Source organism: Mustela erminea, chromosome 13, assembly GCF_009829155.1.
Source record: "Mustela erminea isolate mMusErm1 chromosome 13, mMusErm1.Pri, whole genome shotgun sequence".
In the NCBI taxonomy this organism is placed as follows: Eukaryota; Metazoa; Chordata; class Mammalia; order Carnivora; family Mustelidae; genus Mustela; species Mustela erminea.
Window position 1 is genome coordinate 30,888,621 of NC_045626.1, and position 20,971 is coordinate 30,909,591.

Genomic DNA, 20,971 nt, shown 5'->3' on the forward strand with positions numbered 1-20,971 from the left:
GACTGGACAAAGTAAGCCCTAACACTGCCTTTTCTACACCAAAGGCTATCTAAGTTAAAGAACAAAAAAACATAAGTAAACATTTTGATTTAACTAATTTAGGAATGTGACTATTATAAACATTTAAAAAAGTAAATTTTTCTTCTAATTTCAGTAAATGAGAGTGTATTATGAATAAATTTAGAAAAAATGCCCAGTTTATTCATACTGAATATAAACAGCTAAACCAACTAATTTCTTTTTTTAAAAATGAACAATAGTAGAATTTAACTTTTATTAAGCGTTCATTATAAAATTAAAATTTTCTCTTTCAACCCAGTAAAAATCATTCAGAGAATATAAAATAAGTCAGTTATGCCCTGTGGTGATCACAATAAATTAGGCATATCACGAAAGTTTCCACAATAATTGTTAGCAGACATTCTTTTCTGCTAATGTGATTAAAACAATTGTTCTTTCTACTCTCTAGACACAGAATGTTAAGCCACACATCTAGTATTTCAGTGTAAATATATAAAAAAGAAAATTTTGTTCTAACTTTTTTTGGAAAGTTTCATGGAAGCCATCTTTTAATTAAACATATTCTAGACCAATAAACAAGATCAAGAAACAAATTACTTTGAACCATGTAAGTTGCAGAGTCCTATATGTAGTATAGCACATACTACACACAGTATCTTAACTGGGGACAGGGATTACTAAGAATGACTTAGGGTAAGTGAAGTAAACGGGCAGCACTGTTTCGGAAGAATCCAATACTGAACTGAACCTAAACATAAGCTGCCAAATGGAGAGCGAACATACAAGTGAGGCATCAAGCTTAACAGTGGCTTCACTTGTATAATACAAGTACACTTATGATGTCCACTGCCTTCTTCATGGTTCAATATAACATTAAAATAAGAAAAACAGATATTCCAAGTTTTCCACTTATTAACACAAAACTCACAATTACAGATTATCCTCAATGCTCTCACATTTGTGAGAAAACCTGGCAACAAAAGTGCTTCTCAAAAAATCCTGACTTAGACATCTGGGGAAGATATTTAGGGGAAGCAGGGGAAAGAGGGATACAACCCACCTCATTTATCATTTCTATTTCTCTAAATGTCAATCTGTCCAGCCAATCTACTTTCACCATGTGTCCTTGTCGATGAGCTTTGGTGAGCTGTGAATAAATTAAGAAAATTTTAACACAGATTTCATAGAAAGGAGGATAAAAATGGTAATGATCATCAACAGGATACTGCAAGTACTAACTAATGCAATAAGACAATATATTAAGAGAAAATAAATGGTATACAAATGGTGAAGAAAGAAAACCGTATTTGCAGATGACATGATCATATATGTAGATTAAACAAAGAAAGGTCAAAAACTCCAGGAACTAATAAGCAATTACAGCAAAGTTGTAGGATATAAGGTTAACACAGAAAGTCAATCTCTTTTCTATATAGCAACAATAAACAAGTCAAATTTGAAATTAAAATCCAACATCATTTACTTTAGCACCCCCCCTAAAATGAAACTGGCATGAATCTAATAAAACATGGTTTCTATGAAGAAAACTATAGGGACACCTGGGTAGCTCAGTTGGTTAAGCAACTGCCTTCAGCTCAGGTCATGATCTGGAGTCTGGAGATCAAGTCCCACAATGGACTCCTTGCTCGATGGGGAGCCTGCTTCTCTCTCTGCCTGCCATTCTGCCTGCTTGTGTGCGCTCTTTCTCTCTCTCCCTGACAAATAAATGATAAAATCTTTTAAAAAAAGAAAACTAAAAATCTGTGGAACAAAATCAAAGAACTAAATAAATGGACAGATTTTCTGTTCATGGATCGAAAAGACTCAAAACTGTCAAGATGTCAGTACTTCCCAGCTTCATCTATAGAGTCAGTACAATCTCAGTCAAAATCCCAGCAAGACATTTTATAGATATCAATAAGCTGATTCTAAAGCTAATATGGATACACAAAAGACCAAGAATTGCCAACACAATACCAAAGAAGAACAAAATTGGAGGACTGACACTACCCAACTTCAAGACTTAATATAGAGCTACAATAATCAAAACAGTTTGGTTTTGGCAAAAGAATAAACAAATAGATCAATGGAGCAAAATATAAAATCCAGAAACAGATCCCATAAAAAGAGTCACCTGATCTTTGGCAAAGAAGCAGGGGCAATATAATAGAGCAAAGACTTTTCAACTAATGGTTTTGGAACAACTGGAGTTCCCATACAAAAAAATGCATCTAGACACAGAACTTATACATAAAAATTAAGTCAAATGGATCATCTAAATGTAAAATGCAAAATTATTAAACTAGAAGATAACGAAGGAGAAAATCTAGATGAACTTGGGTATAGGGATGACTTTTTAAATGCAACACAAAGGCACAGGCCATGAAATAAATCACTGATGAGCTGGACTTCATCAGTATTAAAAACCTCTGCTCTGTGAAAGACACTATCAAGACACTAAGCCACAGATTAGGAGAAAATATTTGCAAAAGACACACCTGATAAAAGACTGTTATCCAAAATACACAAGAACTCTTAAAATTCAATAAGAAAATAAGCAGTTAAAAAAAAAAATGTGCCAAGGAATCTTAATGGATAGCTCATCAAAGACACATAGAGGGGTGCCTGGGTGGCTCAGTGGGTTAAGCCTCTGCCTTTGGATCGGGTCATGATCTCGGGGTCCTGGAATTGAGCCCTGCATCAGGCTCTCTGCTCAGCGGGGAGCCTGCTTCTCCCTCTCTCTCTGCCTGCCTCTCTGTGTACTTGTGATCTCTCTCTCTGTCAAATAAATAAATAAAATCTTAAAAAAAAAAGAAGAAGAAGAAGAAGACACATAGATAGCATATGAACAATATGTCAAGGAAATGCAAATTAAAGATATCAATAAAATGGCCAAAATCTATAGATATGTACAACACCAAAGGCAGATGAGGATGTGAGCAAAGGAAGTTTCGCGGATTGCTAGGATTTCACTTCTACATTGGGAATGCAAAATAGTACAGCCCCTTTGAAAGTCAGTGTAGCAGTTCCTTACAAATTAAATGTGTTCTTTTACCATACAATCCAGGAACTGCATTCTTTGGTATTCACCCAAATGAGCTAAAAACATGTCCACACAAAAGCCTGCACGTGGATATTTATAGCAGATTTATTTAGAACTATAAATATCTGCAAGAATTAAGATGTCCTTCACAGGTGAATAGATAAATATGGTACATTCAGACAATGGACTATTATTCAGTGCTGAAAAGAAAGGTGCTATCAAACCATAAAAAGACATGGAGGAACTTAAAGTGCGTATTACTAGGTGAGAGAAGCCAACCTGGAAAAACCATGTACTATATGATTCCACCTATATGACATTATGGAAAAGGTAAAACTATGGAGACAATAAAAACATAATCAGTTGCCTGGGATTAGGAGAAGAAGAAGAAGAAATAGGTAGAACAGAAAATTTTCAGGGCAGTGAAGCTACTCTGTATAATACTGTAATGATGGCTAAGTGTCATTATATGTTTGTCCAAATCCAAAGAATGCACAACACCAAGAGCGAACCCTGGGGAAAACTGCAAACTTTGGGTGATTATGATGTGTCAATGAAGATTCATCAATTATAACAAATGTACCACTCTGGTGGGTATTGCTGATAATGGGGTACACTATGCAGGTATGAGGACAGAGAACATATGAGAACTCTCTATGTCTTTCCCTTAATATTGCTGTGAACCTAAAACTGCTCTGTAAAAATAAAATCTTTACAAGTCTAAAAAAAAAAATGGTAATGTCACCTTCACATTTGATATATTTTTATATGTAACAAACCATATACAACTATCAGTATAAGAAACAGAGTTGGCTAGAGACTAATCATTATATTTTTTAGAAAATAACAACTTAAAAATTTTTGTTTAAAGGTCCACAATCAGTCATTTAAACATGTTAAAAAATAATCAAGGCCTTCCTAAAAGTATCTCCATTTCTCCATTTCTTATATTTTGATTATAAATAGAGAGATTTATAATAAGAACAGTTTCCCAAATGGGAAATAAACTACTTTGTCTATTTCCTTCCTAGCTCTGAATCTTAAAAAAATTATAAAAAATAATTTATATATAGTAAGGCATTTCTCTGAGGCCTATAATTTAATACTCTAAGATTTAAGGGCATAGGTGTACAAGTGTGTTTTATTTTTAAGAAGCAGTGATTAAAGGATTAACAATAAAAAAGAATTAGTAGTAAGGAAGTAATTTCTGGAGTTGCAGTTGGTACAGCTCTCCAAAGATCTTACATACCAATCTACCCTGGGTTTCAGAAATCAAGTAATATATTCGCTTCAAACCCAAAGAGAATTCAAGACAATTTCCAAGGTGCTCAAACTGGAACAAGATTTTTGTCTTTGAAAGTGTAATTTAAACATAGCATTATTCTTTTTCAAGACCTCTTTTTCTTTTTAAATAAGCTCACAGAATAAAGCAAAACTGGGCGACAAAGCCTACCATAATAGTTTGTATTTATCTGATGTCTTCCTTTCCATTATATATGTTATGATGGTATTCCTACAAAGATGTTAAACATTTCTATCAATTATTATCTCTCAAAGAACTAAAAATCTTCACCAGCAATATTCTTTATCTTCTTCAACTAAGGAACTCTCATCACAACTATGTGGTCATGCTATTTCAGAGGTGAAAACAGTAACTTCATACAAAAAAGTTTGATGATTACTATAATATAAAAATATCAGCTTAAATTTCTTCCAAAAAACTAATTCCTTTTCACCTGAGGTAATTTCTTTTTTTTAATATTTTTTAAATATTTTATTTTATTTTTTTGACAGAGATCACAAGTAGGAAGAGAGTCAGGCAGAGAGAGAGGAGAAAGCAGGCTCCTGGCGGAGCAGAGAGCCCAACACGGGGCTTGATCCCAGGACCATGGGACCATGACCCAAGCCGAGAAGGCAGAGGCTTTAACCCACTGAGCCATCCAGGCACCCCAATAAATAAAATCTTTAAAAAAATTATCCTGGGGGCGCCTGAGGGGCTCAGTGGCTTAAAGCCTCTGCCTTCGGCTCAGGTCATGATCCCAGGGTCCTGGGATCGAACCCCACATCGGGCTCTCTGCTCAGCAGGGAGCCTGCTTCCTCCTCTCTCTCTGCCTGCCTCTCTGCCTACCTGTAATCTCTCCCTGTCAAATAAATAAATAAAATCTTTTTAAAAAAATTATCCTGGATAAATGCACATTTGTGCTTCATTATTTGCATACAGAAAATTTAGTCATAGGGGCGCCTGGGTGGCTCAGTGGGTTAAGCCGCTGCCTTCGGCTCAGGTCATGATCTCAGGGTCCTGGCATCGAGTCCCGCATCGGGCTCTCTGCTCAGCAGGGGCCTGCTTCCCTCTCTCTCTCTGCCTGCCTCTCCATCTAGTTGTGATTTCTCTCTGTCAAATAAATAAATAAAATCTTTAAAAAAAAAAAAAAGATAATTTAGTCATAAAGAAATGTATGGTACACATACACTATGGAATACCGTATACCTGGATAGGGAAAAAAAATCAAGGTTTCTGTTGAAAGCACAAGTGACTGCAAAAGAGGTACCACTTATACTACGACTGTTTGTCTCCTGAAAACCTGACCCTGAGATTGAGAGAATTTCTAGATAATTCTGCTTGAATTAGTTTTATAATTTCTGCAGAATTGGGAAGTTGTCACTCAAAATGTCCACTAGCCACCTGTACTATTTATCTATCATTATGTAACAAAGCACTCCAAAACTGAGTGCCTTAAAACAATAATCAGTTTCTTATTTCTCATGATTCCTGGAGAAGTCAAGAAGCCATCTTCTTGTGGGTATCTAGATTTTTTTTTTTCCTATTGGCCTAACGGTTTCTCATGAGACCACTGTCATTTTGGTGGCTAGAGCTAGAATGTCCATGATAGCTTCACTCACATTTCTAATACTTTTGTGGGAAAAGGTGGGTTCATCTGGGAAGCCAGGGTGGTTGGACTCCTCTCTTTCTGCATGTATGTTCAGTACTGCTCCCTCTCCAGGTCGTCTTTCAACATAGGCAGTCTAACAGGATACCCAGACTTCTTACATATGGCTCACTGTTCCCACAAGTGCAAAACAGAAGCAATCAAACTGTCTTAAGGTTTAAGCCTGCAACAAGCATAGCATCACTTTAGATGGGCTGTATTAGTTTAAAAAAAAAAAAAAAAAAAGTCACAGAGCCCCTACGACCCAACAATTGCACTACTGGGTATTTACCCCAAAGACACAAATGCAGTGATCTGAAGGGGCACAGGCATCTCAATGTTTATAGCAGGAATGCCCACAATAGCCGAACTATAGAAAGAGCCCAGATGTTCATCAACAGATGACTGGATAAAGATGTGGTATATATATATATTTTTTATATGTATAGATAATAATATATATATACACATACATACACATATACCTACAATGGAATATTAATCAGACATCAAAAAATGAAATCTTGCCATTTGTAACAATGTGGATGGAACTAGAGGTATTATGCTAAGCTAAATAAGCTAATCAGAGAAAGACAATTATCATATGATTTCACTCAATGTGTGGAATTTAACAAACAAATCTGTAAAACCCAAATAACAGCATGTCCAAGATACTGCTTCAAGTACCAACCATGTACTGACAGACTTAATGGGAAGACAGAAACAATGTATTGGCGTCTTGGATGTTCAATACAAGTGCTGTACTGTATATCGACTAACCATAACTGGGAAAACAAATGTCAAACCTGACAGTTATCTATGGGAATACAGACTTCCATGATCAATGCAACTCACAGATCATCTCTCCTTATCCGTCTTACTAGATAGACTCATATTTGCCCTATTAGACTATTAGCTTCTTAAGCACTAGAGCTATAATGGATGACAGAACCCAGCACACATTCACTCAATGAGTATATTTTGAAAGGCCTTCTAATGTAAAAGGGTGACAGATGGAAATCAAATGTTCCTATACTTCAGAATTTTGCTTAAGCTTTGGAGAAAGGATGGGAAACATAGGAAGGGGTGATACTCAGAAGGAAGCTGGAGAAAATGATTCATGCCCTTGGGTCACTTATCTTAGAATTTATAAACCTTCAATGTAATTACATATTACTTGATTGCTACTGTAAGCTGCAAACTTCCATGAGGCCCTCTGTGCTGGAAGCAAGCACAGAAATGTTGAAAAAGAGATGCAAGTTTCCTCCCCTCACAGAACTTAAAGGTAAGACCATAAATGACCATATGTATACCTATAAATTGAAGCCATAATATGAAAGCACTGAACAGAATGCTGTGACACAAAAGAATGGGGGATCTTGAGAAGGTCTCTCAAGAAGATAACATTTAAGCAGAGACCAGAAAGATAAAAGAATCAGGGAAACCAATAGAACATCTCCCAGGCAAAGGAAAGAGTTTGTCGGCACAACAGTGACATTCATGTGCCAAGGGATTAAAGACAGACCAGATGGTAGTCCTCAGTAAATATTTCATTAAATAAACCAAGTTCTCTTGAAGGTGGAGGGTAGAAAGATCATATATATGCTTACTTGGAATCACCATTCTTGAAGTTAATCATCATTTAGATTTTTCCTTATAATAGACACTACACTTAAAGCCTAAAGAAGAAAAGGGAGGAGTAATAAGAAGGACTGAAAAATAATGTTTATTTATTACAAGTCTGCACAGAAATCAGTAGTGAGGTAAATGGGGAGAGGAGGAGGGGAGGGGGAGGAAGAGACTCACTGACTCAAACAGAAACTGCAGAGAAATGATTTCTGCTTTACAAATATTCCTTGGCCGATTTCTTCCACATTTACATAGATATTCTATCTTTACAAAAGACATCAATTAACATGTATTTATCAAACAATACCAGACACATGGCCCAAGTTCACAGATGCTATGAAAAGGGGTTACTCTTGTTTGTTAAGAGATGATATGATTGCACAAAAAGCTTAGTGTCTAGGTGTGAAAATGAGATGAACAAATGAGACAGAATATAACTGATAAAACAAAAGAACTCAAAGATGTGTACTGAACTTTAAATCCTGATTTTAAGCCCTTATGACTACATCTGATAACCTGGAAATAGAGTATATGAACAAATCAAATAAACCATTTAAAAACAACTTAAAAGAACAATGCTCCTCTTTTATTTTTAAGCCAACAGAAAATTTAAATTGAATAATGGCTTTACAATAGCACAGAATTGCAAACATTTTGAATATTCAACCATAGAGGACTGCTGAAATTCATTACAGCACAGCCATCGACACCATGCAAATTCCTGCAGTCTTTACAAATCATGTTGTAGAAGTATCTTAAATGACCTGGAACAATTTTTAAATGCCATTAAGTGTAAAATCACAATTCAATTAAACACATATACAATATGATTCCAATTTAAAAATAAATACATATACATTTATATGCCACATATACTAATTTGAATACTGAATACATTATCAACTAAAATAATAATGATGGCTATTTCTGGGAAGAGGGTTAGAAGAGATTTTTATAGTCTTTGTGCTTTACCAATCTTCTTTTTAAAATCTTCTACTTCAAAAATGTTATTTAAAAGTCATTTTTAAAACAATTAATTGTGAGATCTCAATGTTGAGAGAACCACTAAAGACTGGCATTTATCAAGATGATACAAAGGGAGGAGTCAAGATGGCAGGGGAGTAGCAGGCTGAGGTGACATCAGGTCACAGGAATTCAGCTCGATAGTTATCAAACCATTCCAAACACCTACAAACCCAACAGGAGATTGAAGAGAAGAGGAGCAGCAATTCTAGAAACAGAAAATCAACCACTTTCTGAAAGGTAGGACATGTGGAGAAGTGAATCCAAAGCGAGGTGAAGATAAACCGCAGGGGGAGGGGCTGGCTCCTGACAAGTGGTGGAGCAACGGAACACAAAATTTGAACTTTTAAAGTCTGCTCCACTGAGGGACATCGCTCCAGAGGCTAAGTAGAGCCCTCACGGGGACAGTGTGGTGTCAAGTCCCGTAGGGTCACAGAAGGATCAAGGGTGTCTGAGTGTAGCAGACCTCGCAAATATCAGAGTGGGGAAGCAGACTACAGAGACAGAGCTGAGGAGTGAGCTCTCAGCTTGGAGTTACCTTAAACTGTGATCCACAGCACAGTGAGACCACTGCACTTTGAGCAGGGACCCCACAAGTGTCAGATCCGGGGAGACCCACTTTCATCTGCCAAAAAGGCAGAGCAGCAGGAATCTGCTGGGTTTGGAGAATCCAAATGGAACTGTCTGCCAGAGACAGAAACAATAGGTCACAGGCCAGGTGAGCCCAAGTGCAGCCAGAAACCAGGGAGACAGGAGTGATTGAGCACTTTTCTCCGAAGGTGCTCTGAGGAGTGGGGTCCAGAGCTCTTGGCTCCTCCAGGTTGGAGACTGGGAGGCCACCATTTTCATTCCCACCCTCCAGAGCTCTACGGAAAGCGTGCAGGAAACAAAAGTTCCCAAGAGCGGAACCCGAGATTACTTGGCGTTGCCCCTGGCAAGGGTGGCACAATTCTGCCTCAGGCAAAGACGTTTGAGAAACACTACAACAGATCCCTCCCCAAGAAGATCAGCAAGAACATCTAGCTAAGACTAAGCTCACTGATCAAGGAGAACAGTGGAATTCCAGAGGAGGGGAAAGCAAAACATGGAATTCATGGCTTTCTTCCCATGATTCTTTAGTCTTGCAAAGTTAATTAAATTTTTTTACTTTTATACTTTTTATTGTAATTTTTTTTAAGTTTTCCTCTTTCCTCTTTTAACATTTTTAACTACTTTATCTTAACAACACCTTTCTAAAAAAAAAATCTTTTTAAACCATTATTACAGTCATACTTGATCCTTCATTGTATCTAACTTTATTTTTTGTATATATACAGGGGTTTTTCCTCTAAAACATTTTTGAATAGAATTTCTTGTGATATCCAAATATACCCTAAGTCTAGCACAGTCTCCAGCCTGGGCAAATTCTCTCCACTTTCTTATTCTTTCTTTTTCCAACCAATTTATCTCATCAATTCCGTTTTCAGAACTTTTTCTTTACATTTTCATCTTTACAGTCATATAGTATCCCTTCATGTTTACCCTTAATTATGATTATATATGTTTTTCTTTCTTTAAAATCTTGGGACTTGGTATCTTCTAAGAGACCAAAATACACCCAAAATCAAGTGGGTGGCTCTGTTCTATTCACCAGTCTAATATATATATATATATATATATATATATATATATATATATATATGTGTGTGTGTGTGTGTGTGTGTGTGTGTGTTTTTAATTTAAAAAAAAATTTTAAACTTCTTTTTACTCCCTTTCTTCTCCCCCCGATTTGGGGTCTCTTCTGATTTGGTTAGCATACATTTTTCTGGGGTTTTTGCCACCCTGATAGTATTTTATTTTCTCATTCATATATTCTTATCTGGATGAAATGACATGGCAGAAAACTCACCACAGAAAAAAGAACAAGAGGCAGTACCGAAGGCTAGGGGCCTAATCAATATGGACATTAGTAAAATGTCAGATTCAGAGTTCAGAATGATGATTCTCAGGGTGCTAGCTGGGCTCGAAAAAAGCATGGAAGATATGAGAGAAATTCTGTCTGGAGAAATAAAAGCCCTTTCTGGAGAAATAGAAGAACTAAAATCTAACCAAGCTGAAATCAAAAAAGCTATTAACGAGGTGCAATAAAAAATGGAGGCTCTTACTGCTAGGATAAACGAGGCAGAAGAGAGAATTAGTGACATAGAAGACCAAATGATGGAGAATAAAGAAGCTGAAAAAAGAGAGACAAACAACTACTGGACCACAAGGAGAGAATTCAAAAGAAAAGTGATACCGTAAGATGAAACAATATTAGAATATACAGGATTCCAGAAGAAGAAAGAGAAGAGGGCAGAAGGTATATTGGAGAGAATTATTGTAGATAATCCCCCTAATATGGCAAAGGGAATAAGCATCAAAATCCAGGAGGCAGACAGAACTCCCCTCAAAAGAAATAAAAATAGGTCCACTCCCTATCATCAAATAGTAGAACTTATAAGTCTTAGTAATTAAGAGAAAATCCTGAAAGCAGGCCAGAACATGAAGTCTCTAACATACACTGGTAAAAATATTAGATTGGCAGCAGATTTATCAACAGAGACCTGGCAGGCCAGAGCACTAAATAAAAAAACATGCAGCCAAAAATACTATATCCAGCTAAGCTATCATTGAAAATAAAAGGAGAGATAAAAAGCTTCCAGGACAATCAAAAACTAAAAGAGGTTGTAAACCTCAAGCTAGCCCTACAAGAAATATTGAAAGGGGTCCTCTAAGCAAAGAGAGAATCTAAAACTAGTAGACCAGAAAGAAACAGAGACAATATAAAGTAACAGTCACCTTACAGGCAATATAATGGCATTAAATTCATATCTTTCGATAGTTACCCTGAATGAAAAATGGGCTAAATGCCCCAATCAGAAGACAAAGGGTATCAGAATGGATAAAAAAACAAAATCCATCAATATGCTATCTACAAGGAACTCATTTTAGTCCCAAAGACACCTCCAGATTTGAAGTGAGGGAGTGGAAAACAATTTACCATGCTAATGGACATCAAAAGAAAGCTGGGGTGACAATCCTCATATCATAAATTAGATTTTAAGCCAAAGACTATAATAAGAGATAAGGAAGGACACTATATCATACTTAAAGGGTCGGTCCAACAAGAAGATCTAACAGTTTTAAATATCTATGCAACATGGGAGCAGGCAACTATATAAACCAATTAATAACAAAATCAAAGAAACACATAGTCAATAATACAATAATAGTAGGAGATTTTAACACCCCCCCCTTACTGAAATGCACAGAAAATCCAAGCAAAAGATAACAAGGAAATAAAGACCTTAAATGACACACTGGACTAAACAGACATCAAAGAAATATTCAGAACATCCATCCCAAAGCAACAGAATACACATTCTCTAGTGCACATGGAACATTCTACAGGAGAGATCACATCCTGGGTCACAAATCAGGTCTCAAGCAGTATCAAAAGATTGGGATCATTACCTGCATATTTTCAGACCACAATGCTCTGAAGCTAGAACTCAATCACAAGAGGAAAGTTGGAAAGAACCCAAATACATGGAGGCTAAAGAGCGTCCTATTAAAGAATGAATGGGTCAACCAGGAAATTAAAGAAGAATTGAAAAAAATCATGTGAACAAATGATAATGAAAACACAATGGTTCAAAATCTTTGTGGCACAGCAAATGCAGTCCTGAGAGGAAAGTATATAGCAATACAAGCCTTTCTCAAGAAACAAGAAAGGTCTCAAGCACAGAACCTAACCCTATACCTAAAGGAGCTGGAGAAAGAACAGCAAAGAAAGCCTAAACCCAGCAGGAGAAGAGAAATAAGAAATAGCAGAGCAGAAATCAATGAAATAGAAACAAAAAAACAGTAGAACAAATAAACAGAAGTAGGAGATGGTTCTTTTGAAAGAATTAATAAGATCGATAAACCCCTGGCCAGATTTATCAAAAAGAAAATGGAAAGGACCCATATAAATAAATCCATGAATGAAAGAGGAGAGATCACAACCAACACAAAATACAAACAATTATAAGAACATATTATGAGCAACTACATGCCAGCAAATTTGACAATCTGGAAGAAACAGATGCATTCCTAGAGACTATAAACTACCAAAACTAAACTAGGAAGAAATAGAAATCCTGAACAGACCCATAACCAGTAAGGAGATTGAAGCAGTCATCAAAAATCTCCCAACAATCAAGAGCCCAGGGCCAGACAGCTTTCCAGGGGAATTCTACTAAGCATTTAAAGAAGAATTAATTTCCATTCTCCTGAAACTGTTCCAAAAATAAAATAGAAGGAACACTTCCAAACTCATTTTATAAGGCCAACATGACCCTGATCCCAAAACCAGAAAAAGACACCATCAAAAAAGAGAATTACAGACCAATATCCCTAATGAACACAGATGCGAAAATTCTCACCAAAATACTAGCCAATAGGATTCAACAGTCCATTAAAAGGATTATTCACCATGACCAAAGGGATTATTCCAGGGCTGCAAGATTGATTTGACATCCACAACCTTTCCTGATCAAAACTCTTCAAAGTGTAGGGATAAAGAGTACATACCTCAATATCATCAAAGCCATCTATGAAAAACCCACCGCAAATATCATTCTCAACGGAGAAAAACTGAGAGCTTTTCCACTAAGGTAAGGAACATGGCAGGGATGTCCATTATCACCAATCTTATTCAATATAGTACCAGAAGGCCTAGCCTCAGCAATCAGACAGCAAAAAGAAATTAAAGGCATCCAAATAGGCACAGAAGTCAAACTATCACTCTTTGTAGACAATATGATAATTTATGTGGAAAACCCAAAAGACTCCACTCTAAATCTGCTAGAACTTGTACAGGAATTCAGTAAAGTGTCAGGATATAAAATCAATGCACAGAAATCAGTTGCATTTCTATACACTAATAACAAGAGATAAGAAAGAGAAATTAAGTATCCCATTTATAATTACACCCAAAACTATAGGATACCTAGGAATAAACCTAACTAAAGAGGCAAAGTATCTCTACTCAGAAAGCTATAAAATACTCATGGAAGAAACTGAGGAGGACACAAAGAAATGGAAAACTGTTCCATGCTCATGGACTGGAAGAACAAATATTGTGAAAATGTCTATGCTACCTAAAGCAATATACATGTTTAATGCAATCCCTATCAAAATCAGATCAATTTTTTTTCAAAGAAATGGAACAAATAATCCTAAAATTTATACTAAACCAGAAAAGACCTCAAATAGCCAGAGGAATCTTGAAAAAGAAAGCCAATGTTGGGGGCGCCTGGGTGGCTCAGTGGGTTAAAGCCTCTGCCTTCAGCTCAGGTCATGATCCCAGGGTCCTGGGATTGAGCCCCGCATCGGGCTCTCTGCTCAGCAGAGAGCCTGCTTCCTCCTCTCTCTCTGCCTGCCTCTCTGCCTACTTGTGATCTCTGTCTGTCAAATAAATAAATAAAATCTCTAAAAAAAAAAAAAAAAAAGAAAGAAAGAAAGAAAAGAAAAGAAAGCCAAAGTTGGTGGCATCACAATTCCAGACTTCAGGCTCCATTACAAAGCTGTCATCATCAAGACAGCATGGTACTGGCACAAAAACCAGACACATACATCAGTGGAACAGAACAGAGAGCCCAGAATTAGACCCTCAACTCTATGGTTGACAAAGCAGGAAAGAATATCCAATGGAAAAAAGACAGTCTCTTCAACCAATGGTGTTGGGAAAACTGGACAGGCACATGCAGAAAAATGAAACTGGACCATTTCCTTACACTGCACACAAAAATAGACTCAAAATGGATGAAAGACCTCAATGTGAGAAAGGAATCCATCAAAATCCTGGAGAAGAACACAGGCAGCAACATCTTCGACCTCAGCCACAGCCATTTCTTCCTAAAAACATCGCCAAAGGTAAGGCAAGCAAGGGCAAAATGAACTATTGGGACTTCATCAAGATAAAAAGCTTTTGTACAGCAAAGGAAAGAGCCAACAAAAACAAGAGACAACTGACAGAATGGGAGAAGGTATTTGCAAATGATGCATCAGATAAAGGGCTAGTATCCCAAATCTATAAAGAACTTATCAAACTCAAGACCCAAAGTAGAAATAATCCGATCAAAAAACAGTCAGAGGACATGAACAGACATTTCTGCAAAGAAGACATCTAAATGGCCAAGACACATGAAAAAGTGCTCCACATCATTCAGCATCAGGGAAATACAAATCAAAACCACAATGAGATACCACCTCACACCAATCAGAATGGCTAAAATTAACAAGTCAGAAAATGACAGATGCTGGTGAGGATGCGGAGAAAGGGGAACCCTCCTACACTATTGGTGGGAATGCAAGCTGGTGCAGCCACTCTGGAAAACAGCATGAAGTTCCTCAAAAAGTTGAAAATAGAGCTACCCTAGGACCCAGCAATTGCACTACTGGATATTTACCCTAAAGATACAAATGCAGCGATCCAAAGGGGCACATGCACCCAAATGTTTATAGCAACAATGTCCACAATAGCCAAACTATGGAAGGAACCAAGATGTCCATCAACAGATGAATGGATAAAGAAGAGGTGGTATATATATACAATGGAATACTATGCAGCCATCAAAAGAAATGAAATCTTGCCATTTGCAACAACATGGATGGAACTAGAGGGTATTACGCTGAGCAAAATAAGCCAATCAGAGAAAGAAAATTATCATATGATCTCTCTGATATAAGGAATTTGAGAAGCAGGGAGGGGGGTCGTTGGGGGTAGGGAAGGAAAAAAAAATGAAACAAGATGGGATCAAGAGGGAGACAAACCATAAGAGACTCGTAATCTCACAAAACAAATTGAGGGTTGCCGGGGGGAGGTGGGGAGGGAGAGGGTTTTGGGGTTATGGACATTGGGGAGGGTATGTGCTGTTGAGTGCTATGAAATGTGTAAGCCTGATGATTCACAGACCTGTACCCCTGGGGCTAATACATTATATGTTAATAAAAATTAAAATTAGGGGAAAAAAAGATGCTATATGAAGTTATTTCACCTCATAATAAAAACTCAAAAAATACCTATCTGATTAATTTGAGCTACTAAAATGGAAACCAGGCATCAATATAATTTTCTCTCTCAAATTGTTTCTTCCAAAAGCCTTTCAACTAGGGCCAACTAAAAAACTGTATAAATTTAAAACTACCATTTTTTAATATGTGGTTACTAAAAACTCTTATATAGAGGGATTTATAGGCTTTATGTATCAAACCTTACTCATGTCAAGAAACCTTAAGAGGAGAGTTACATGATAAATGGATTTTCCTTCCAAAAAAGTAGCTATAGAATACATGATGCTTGGGCCAGATATATATATACACTTTTAGGGAAACTAAGGATGGAAAAAATGGCAAAGTTGTATTTTTTTTCCCAGCTGCTGGAATATTAAATGAAAAAACCCAAGTCCACCTGTCACCAGAAAGAGAACTTTCAGATTCACAAAGCCTATGTGAAAGTCCAAAATTTCTCTCTTGAAACATATGTGAGAATATTGACCAATAAAAGTACTTGCTACTACCACACACAAGACTATTTTTCTCCAGCATGACTATGTAAGTGCTGTTTAATTCAACTATTTCATTATCTTCTTCCTCTAAATTCCCTCAAGTTAAAGGCCAAAACATTAACTCTTTCAAATATAACACTTCCCTGAGCCTAGACTGGAATTGAGCAAAATTAATAAATATTCATTGAACAGAATAGCATTATAGGTCAGCTAATGCATTCACATGATGCACTATGGCTCATAAATTTCTATTGTTAAAATGTATAATTCTTCAATAAATGTAAGACAATGAGTCCTATTTGTATCAAATTAAATACAAGCTATACAGTAATTTATAATTCAAGACCAAATATAGTTGTATTTAAGAATTCGATTAAACTACTAAGAATAAAAAAGGAGCTGTGTGTGTGTGTGTGTGTGTGTGTGTGTGTTAGAGTCTTTGTTACATACGCATATGTATTTAATTCTTAGGAAGCACAGGAGTGTCTATCCTCCTGATTAATGAAGTCTTAGCTACAAATCTTCAATTTTACTTTGAAACTTTACATGTAAATCTTACTCAGGAAGAGTGGCTTTTGTATCATAAAAGTTTCATTCAGTTAAACTTCTCAGAGATTAATCTAGTCTTAAAAGCATGTTACTTCCTATTTTTCTGGCAGAAACTATAGCTGTAAAGACAGACAACAGATTTATAGAACATCAATCAATATTCTTTTAGGGCTCAATCTTAACACTGACAAAAACTAATTTAGTCTATTTGCTACCAATGCTTTCAAGACAAATCTAAAAGCTTTGACAGTATTCGACAACAGTAAGCAAACCAAAGTGATTGATAAAGAAGATTCTACCATGTATCATTAGGAATAAATGTATAAGAGATTCCCAAATCCTTCTTTTATGACAAAAAAGAATTGCAAGAGAGAATCAAATCAAATAAGCTATGTTTATAAAAGTTACACCTATTATTTATATAAAAACCTATAGCTAAGAGGAATTTTTGATGATGTCAGTGGTGCCACTGAACAAGTTTCATAGCCTTGAATAATTTCAGCAGCTGTCATCATAATTCTATTTATTACTGTCATTTACAAAAGATCTAAGGAAGGAATAAACCAAAGTGAGATGCTTCTGCCTAACTCAAATTTTATAGCAGGATTCTGTTCTTTCATTTTTAAAGTAACAAATCTCTCCATTAACACTTTTGACCACTGTTTTCCTTCCCCAAAATGTAGATATTTAAAAAACAGGAGTTTTTCTGTTGTTGTTGTTCCTGGTTTCTTGTCACTAAAATGCATTATTACGGCAAACAAAAAATGTAAGTGGGTGTCTCATTTTTTGAGAGCATGACATCACTTCTACTATACTCATTATTATTTGTTTTTCATTGTGATGATGATAATAATAGTAACAATAATTTCATTTTTATGATTCCTATAACAGAGTCCAACTAATCACTTTACCAATGAAAAATATCCACAAATACAGAAATAGCTGGTTATGCAATGAGCCACTGTGACAGCTATAATCTGGAGTTTTGATGGCCAGTCTTTCTACCCCGTTATAATATATCTCATTACTATTTAAATCTTCCACCAGTTTTGATAGTTCTATTAATTTTAAAAGTATAAAATAAAAGATAATGCCTTCATTTTTCAAAACACCTCTTTGGATAATTTCATGTTTCTCAGATGTCTAAAACCTAACCAGAAAATTCCATTATGCAAAGTTCACATTTAAGTCACCAGTTTGATAACGGGTCCTAGAATTTATAACCAGAAATGATGTCCAGCGTATAACAAAACTCATTTCTTTAATCATATTTCTAAAAACCAAAACACTTGCCAATCTTAGTTTTCCAATATAGGTTCTCTATAGCTAACATCAAGAGCAGATAAGCAAGTAACACTGGGTTTGAGTTCCAATTTCAATAATGTGAAAGACTAAGATAAAGTGAAAATCCTCATACAACAAACAGCTAAAACATATGAGTAACAGTAAAATAGGTATAACAACTTAGAAAGGCAAGCCTCACAAAAGGTAAGTTTCCTATCTACAATTACAATCCAATGAAAAGCTAAAGTCAATAGTCATAACAAAGAACTGGAACAAATGATTTTACAATCTGGATCAACAAAGCCGCTGAGATCAATATGACCGTAATTATTAAAATTAGAGAAAGAAAGTCAAAGAAAGGAAAGCGATAGGTAATTCTTACTTATAAATATATATGCAAAAATTTCAGCAGAAAATTAGCAAACTGAATCAAGCAATTAAAAAAATATATATCGGGATGCCTGGGTGGCTCAGTCAGTTAAGCGTCTGCCTTCAGCTCAGGTCACGATCCCAGGGTCCTGGGATCAAGTCCCACACTGGGCTCCTTGCTCTGTAGGGAGCCTGCTTCTCCCTCTGCCTGCCGCTCCCCCTGCTTGTGTGCTCTCTCTCTGACAAAAAAGTAAATAAAATCTTTAACATACATACATACATACAGAACACATCGGGGCGGGGCGCCTGGGTGATTCAGCCAACTGAGAATCTGACTCTTGATTTCGGCTTGGGTCAAGATCTCAAAGTTGTGAGATCAAGCCCTGCATCAGGCTCCACTCGCATCTCTCCCTCTACTCCTACCCCTGCTCACAGACACTCTCTCAAATAAATAAATTAAATATTTAAACAAAACATATCATGATTCCAAGAACATAAGAACAGTTTAACACAGAATACCTATTAGTGTAATCCTTTACATTATTAAGTGTATCAGGGGTTCCCAAAATCAGCAAACTCACAAGACTCAGCGGCAGCTGTAATCACAGTTAAGATTCATCACATCAATACAGTAAGAATGGCTACATGGCTGAGTAAGAAAAAAAAAAGACAAGGCAGGGTCTGGGGAAAATCTATATGCAGGCTTTCTATAACTTCCCCTCCTTGCCCAAAAAGTAACATACTTGAATAAGCTTCTTTCTCTATAAAGCAAAATGCAGCCTAAGAAAGTCCATTTGAGACTGAAATTAGAGATTTTTATCAGGGGCTGGTAACACAAGCGTTCTCTGCTTTCAACTACCTATGTTCTAGGTTCCCAGGAAGAAAGCAGGTATTCACCATCAATCACAATGTACAGACAGCCTACGCACAGTCAAACATCTATACCATTAGGGAATGTTTCAAAAGCTAAGTTCTCAAACAGCTGAGAGCCAACCCTGCAAGCAGGACCTCCTAAAGATGGCAGCCTCAGGCCTACTACATTAACTGTTTTGGAAACAAAATATGGTAAAAGGATCCCAAAATTGTTTTGGTAAGTTTCAACACTCAGGCATCATATAAAGTTTTGGTACTATAAAAGAGGACTTTCTTAACCTGATTATACATATATGTGTATATGTATATATATATATATATGTATATATACACATACATATATATACACGTATGTGTATAGTATATATGTGTGTGTGTGTGTGTGTGTGTGTGTGTGTGTGTGTGTGTGTGTATATATATAAAGAAGTAATAGCCAACATCTTATCACATGGTTAAATGTAAGAAGCATTTTCATTAAAGTCAGGAACAAAACAAGAATGCCTCCACTACTGTTTCTGTTATTCACTATATCAGAGTTTCATATACCAGTCACAGAAGAAAAACACAAATGAAAGAAATAAACATTATTTATAGGTCATTATCACATAGAAAAGTCAAAAGAACCATTAGACAAACTATTAAAAACAATGAGTTCAGAAATGTTGCTCAATATAAGATTAATGAAAAGAAATCAGTATTATTTGAACCATTAGATAAACTATTAGAAACAATGAGTTCAGAAGTGTTGCTCAATATCAGATTAATGAAAAGAAATCAGTATTATTCCAAAATTCCTACTATTCCCTCTTTCCCAATCTAAAAATACAGTCGTTAGAAGACATATACAATAGTAATAAAAACTACCTGAAATTTGGAAAAGAAAATGTATAGATGGTCATCTTTGCAATTTCACTCCTAAATTTCTACCCTAAAGAAATCACTTGTGGGCGTAAGGTGGAATATGAAATAGCATTCACTTCAGCCCTGTAAGTAATACAAAAAACTGAAATTGCTGGGAGAACAAATAAACTAATCTACTTATCCAATGGAATACTATACAGTAGTTTAAATGAAAGCACTCAAGCAAAGCACTGCATATAGTGACATGGATAAATCTCAAGAAAAACATTAAGTTTAAAATGTAAATTACAAAACAAAAAAAATGAGGGAAGTTTTAACAAATACCTATGATTTTTTCTTAATTTTTTAAGATTTTATTTGTTTATTTGAGAGAGAGCACAAGCTAGGTGGGGAGAGGTGGAGGGAGAAGCAGACTCCGCACTGAGCAGGGACCCTGCCCCTAACGCAGGGCTCGACTCCAGGACCCTGGGATCATGACCTGAGCTGAAGGCAGACACTTAACCAACTGAGCCATCCAGGTGCCCCTTAAATCTTTTCTAAAATAATGTGAAACAAGGCAAAATGTTAAATGTTCAATCTTAACAATGAATACATAGATGTCTATTACATTATTTTATGTGTTGAATTTATAAAAAAATTTAAAACTTGGAGCGCCAAGTTTTCCCTGGTCAGTGGAAAGGCTGCTTTTCCCTCTCCCACTCCACCTGCTTGTGTTCCCTCTCTCGCTCTCTGTCAAATAAACAAATAAAATCTTTTTAAAAATTTAAAAACTTAACAGTACACATAATTTTAAAACCCAGGCATTTAACTTGCAAGGACTG

The 20,971-nt window shown here is 36.1% G+C and overlaps 1 protein-coding gene across 6 annotated transcripts in view; it reads right to left on the reverse strand.

The window, feature by feature from the left end:
* PIK3C3 (phosphatidylinositol 3-kinase catalytic subunit type 3) overlaps window positions 1–20,971 on the reverse strand; it is a 140,405-nt gene that overhangs the window by 98,671 nt on the left and 20,763 nt on the right. For all 6 annotated transcript variants that reach the window (XR_004277974.1, XR_004277973.1, XM_032310044.1 and 3 more), the window contains exon 5: window positions 1,082–1,168. Coding sequence is in view for 4 of the 6 variants with exons in the window: in XM_032310044.1 (XP_032165935.1) it covers window positions 1,082–1,168 (87 nt within the window). In the remaining 2 variants the exon portion in view is untranslated. The remainder of the gene's footprint in view (window positions 1–1,081; window positions 1,169–20,971) is intronic.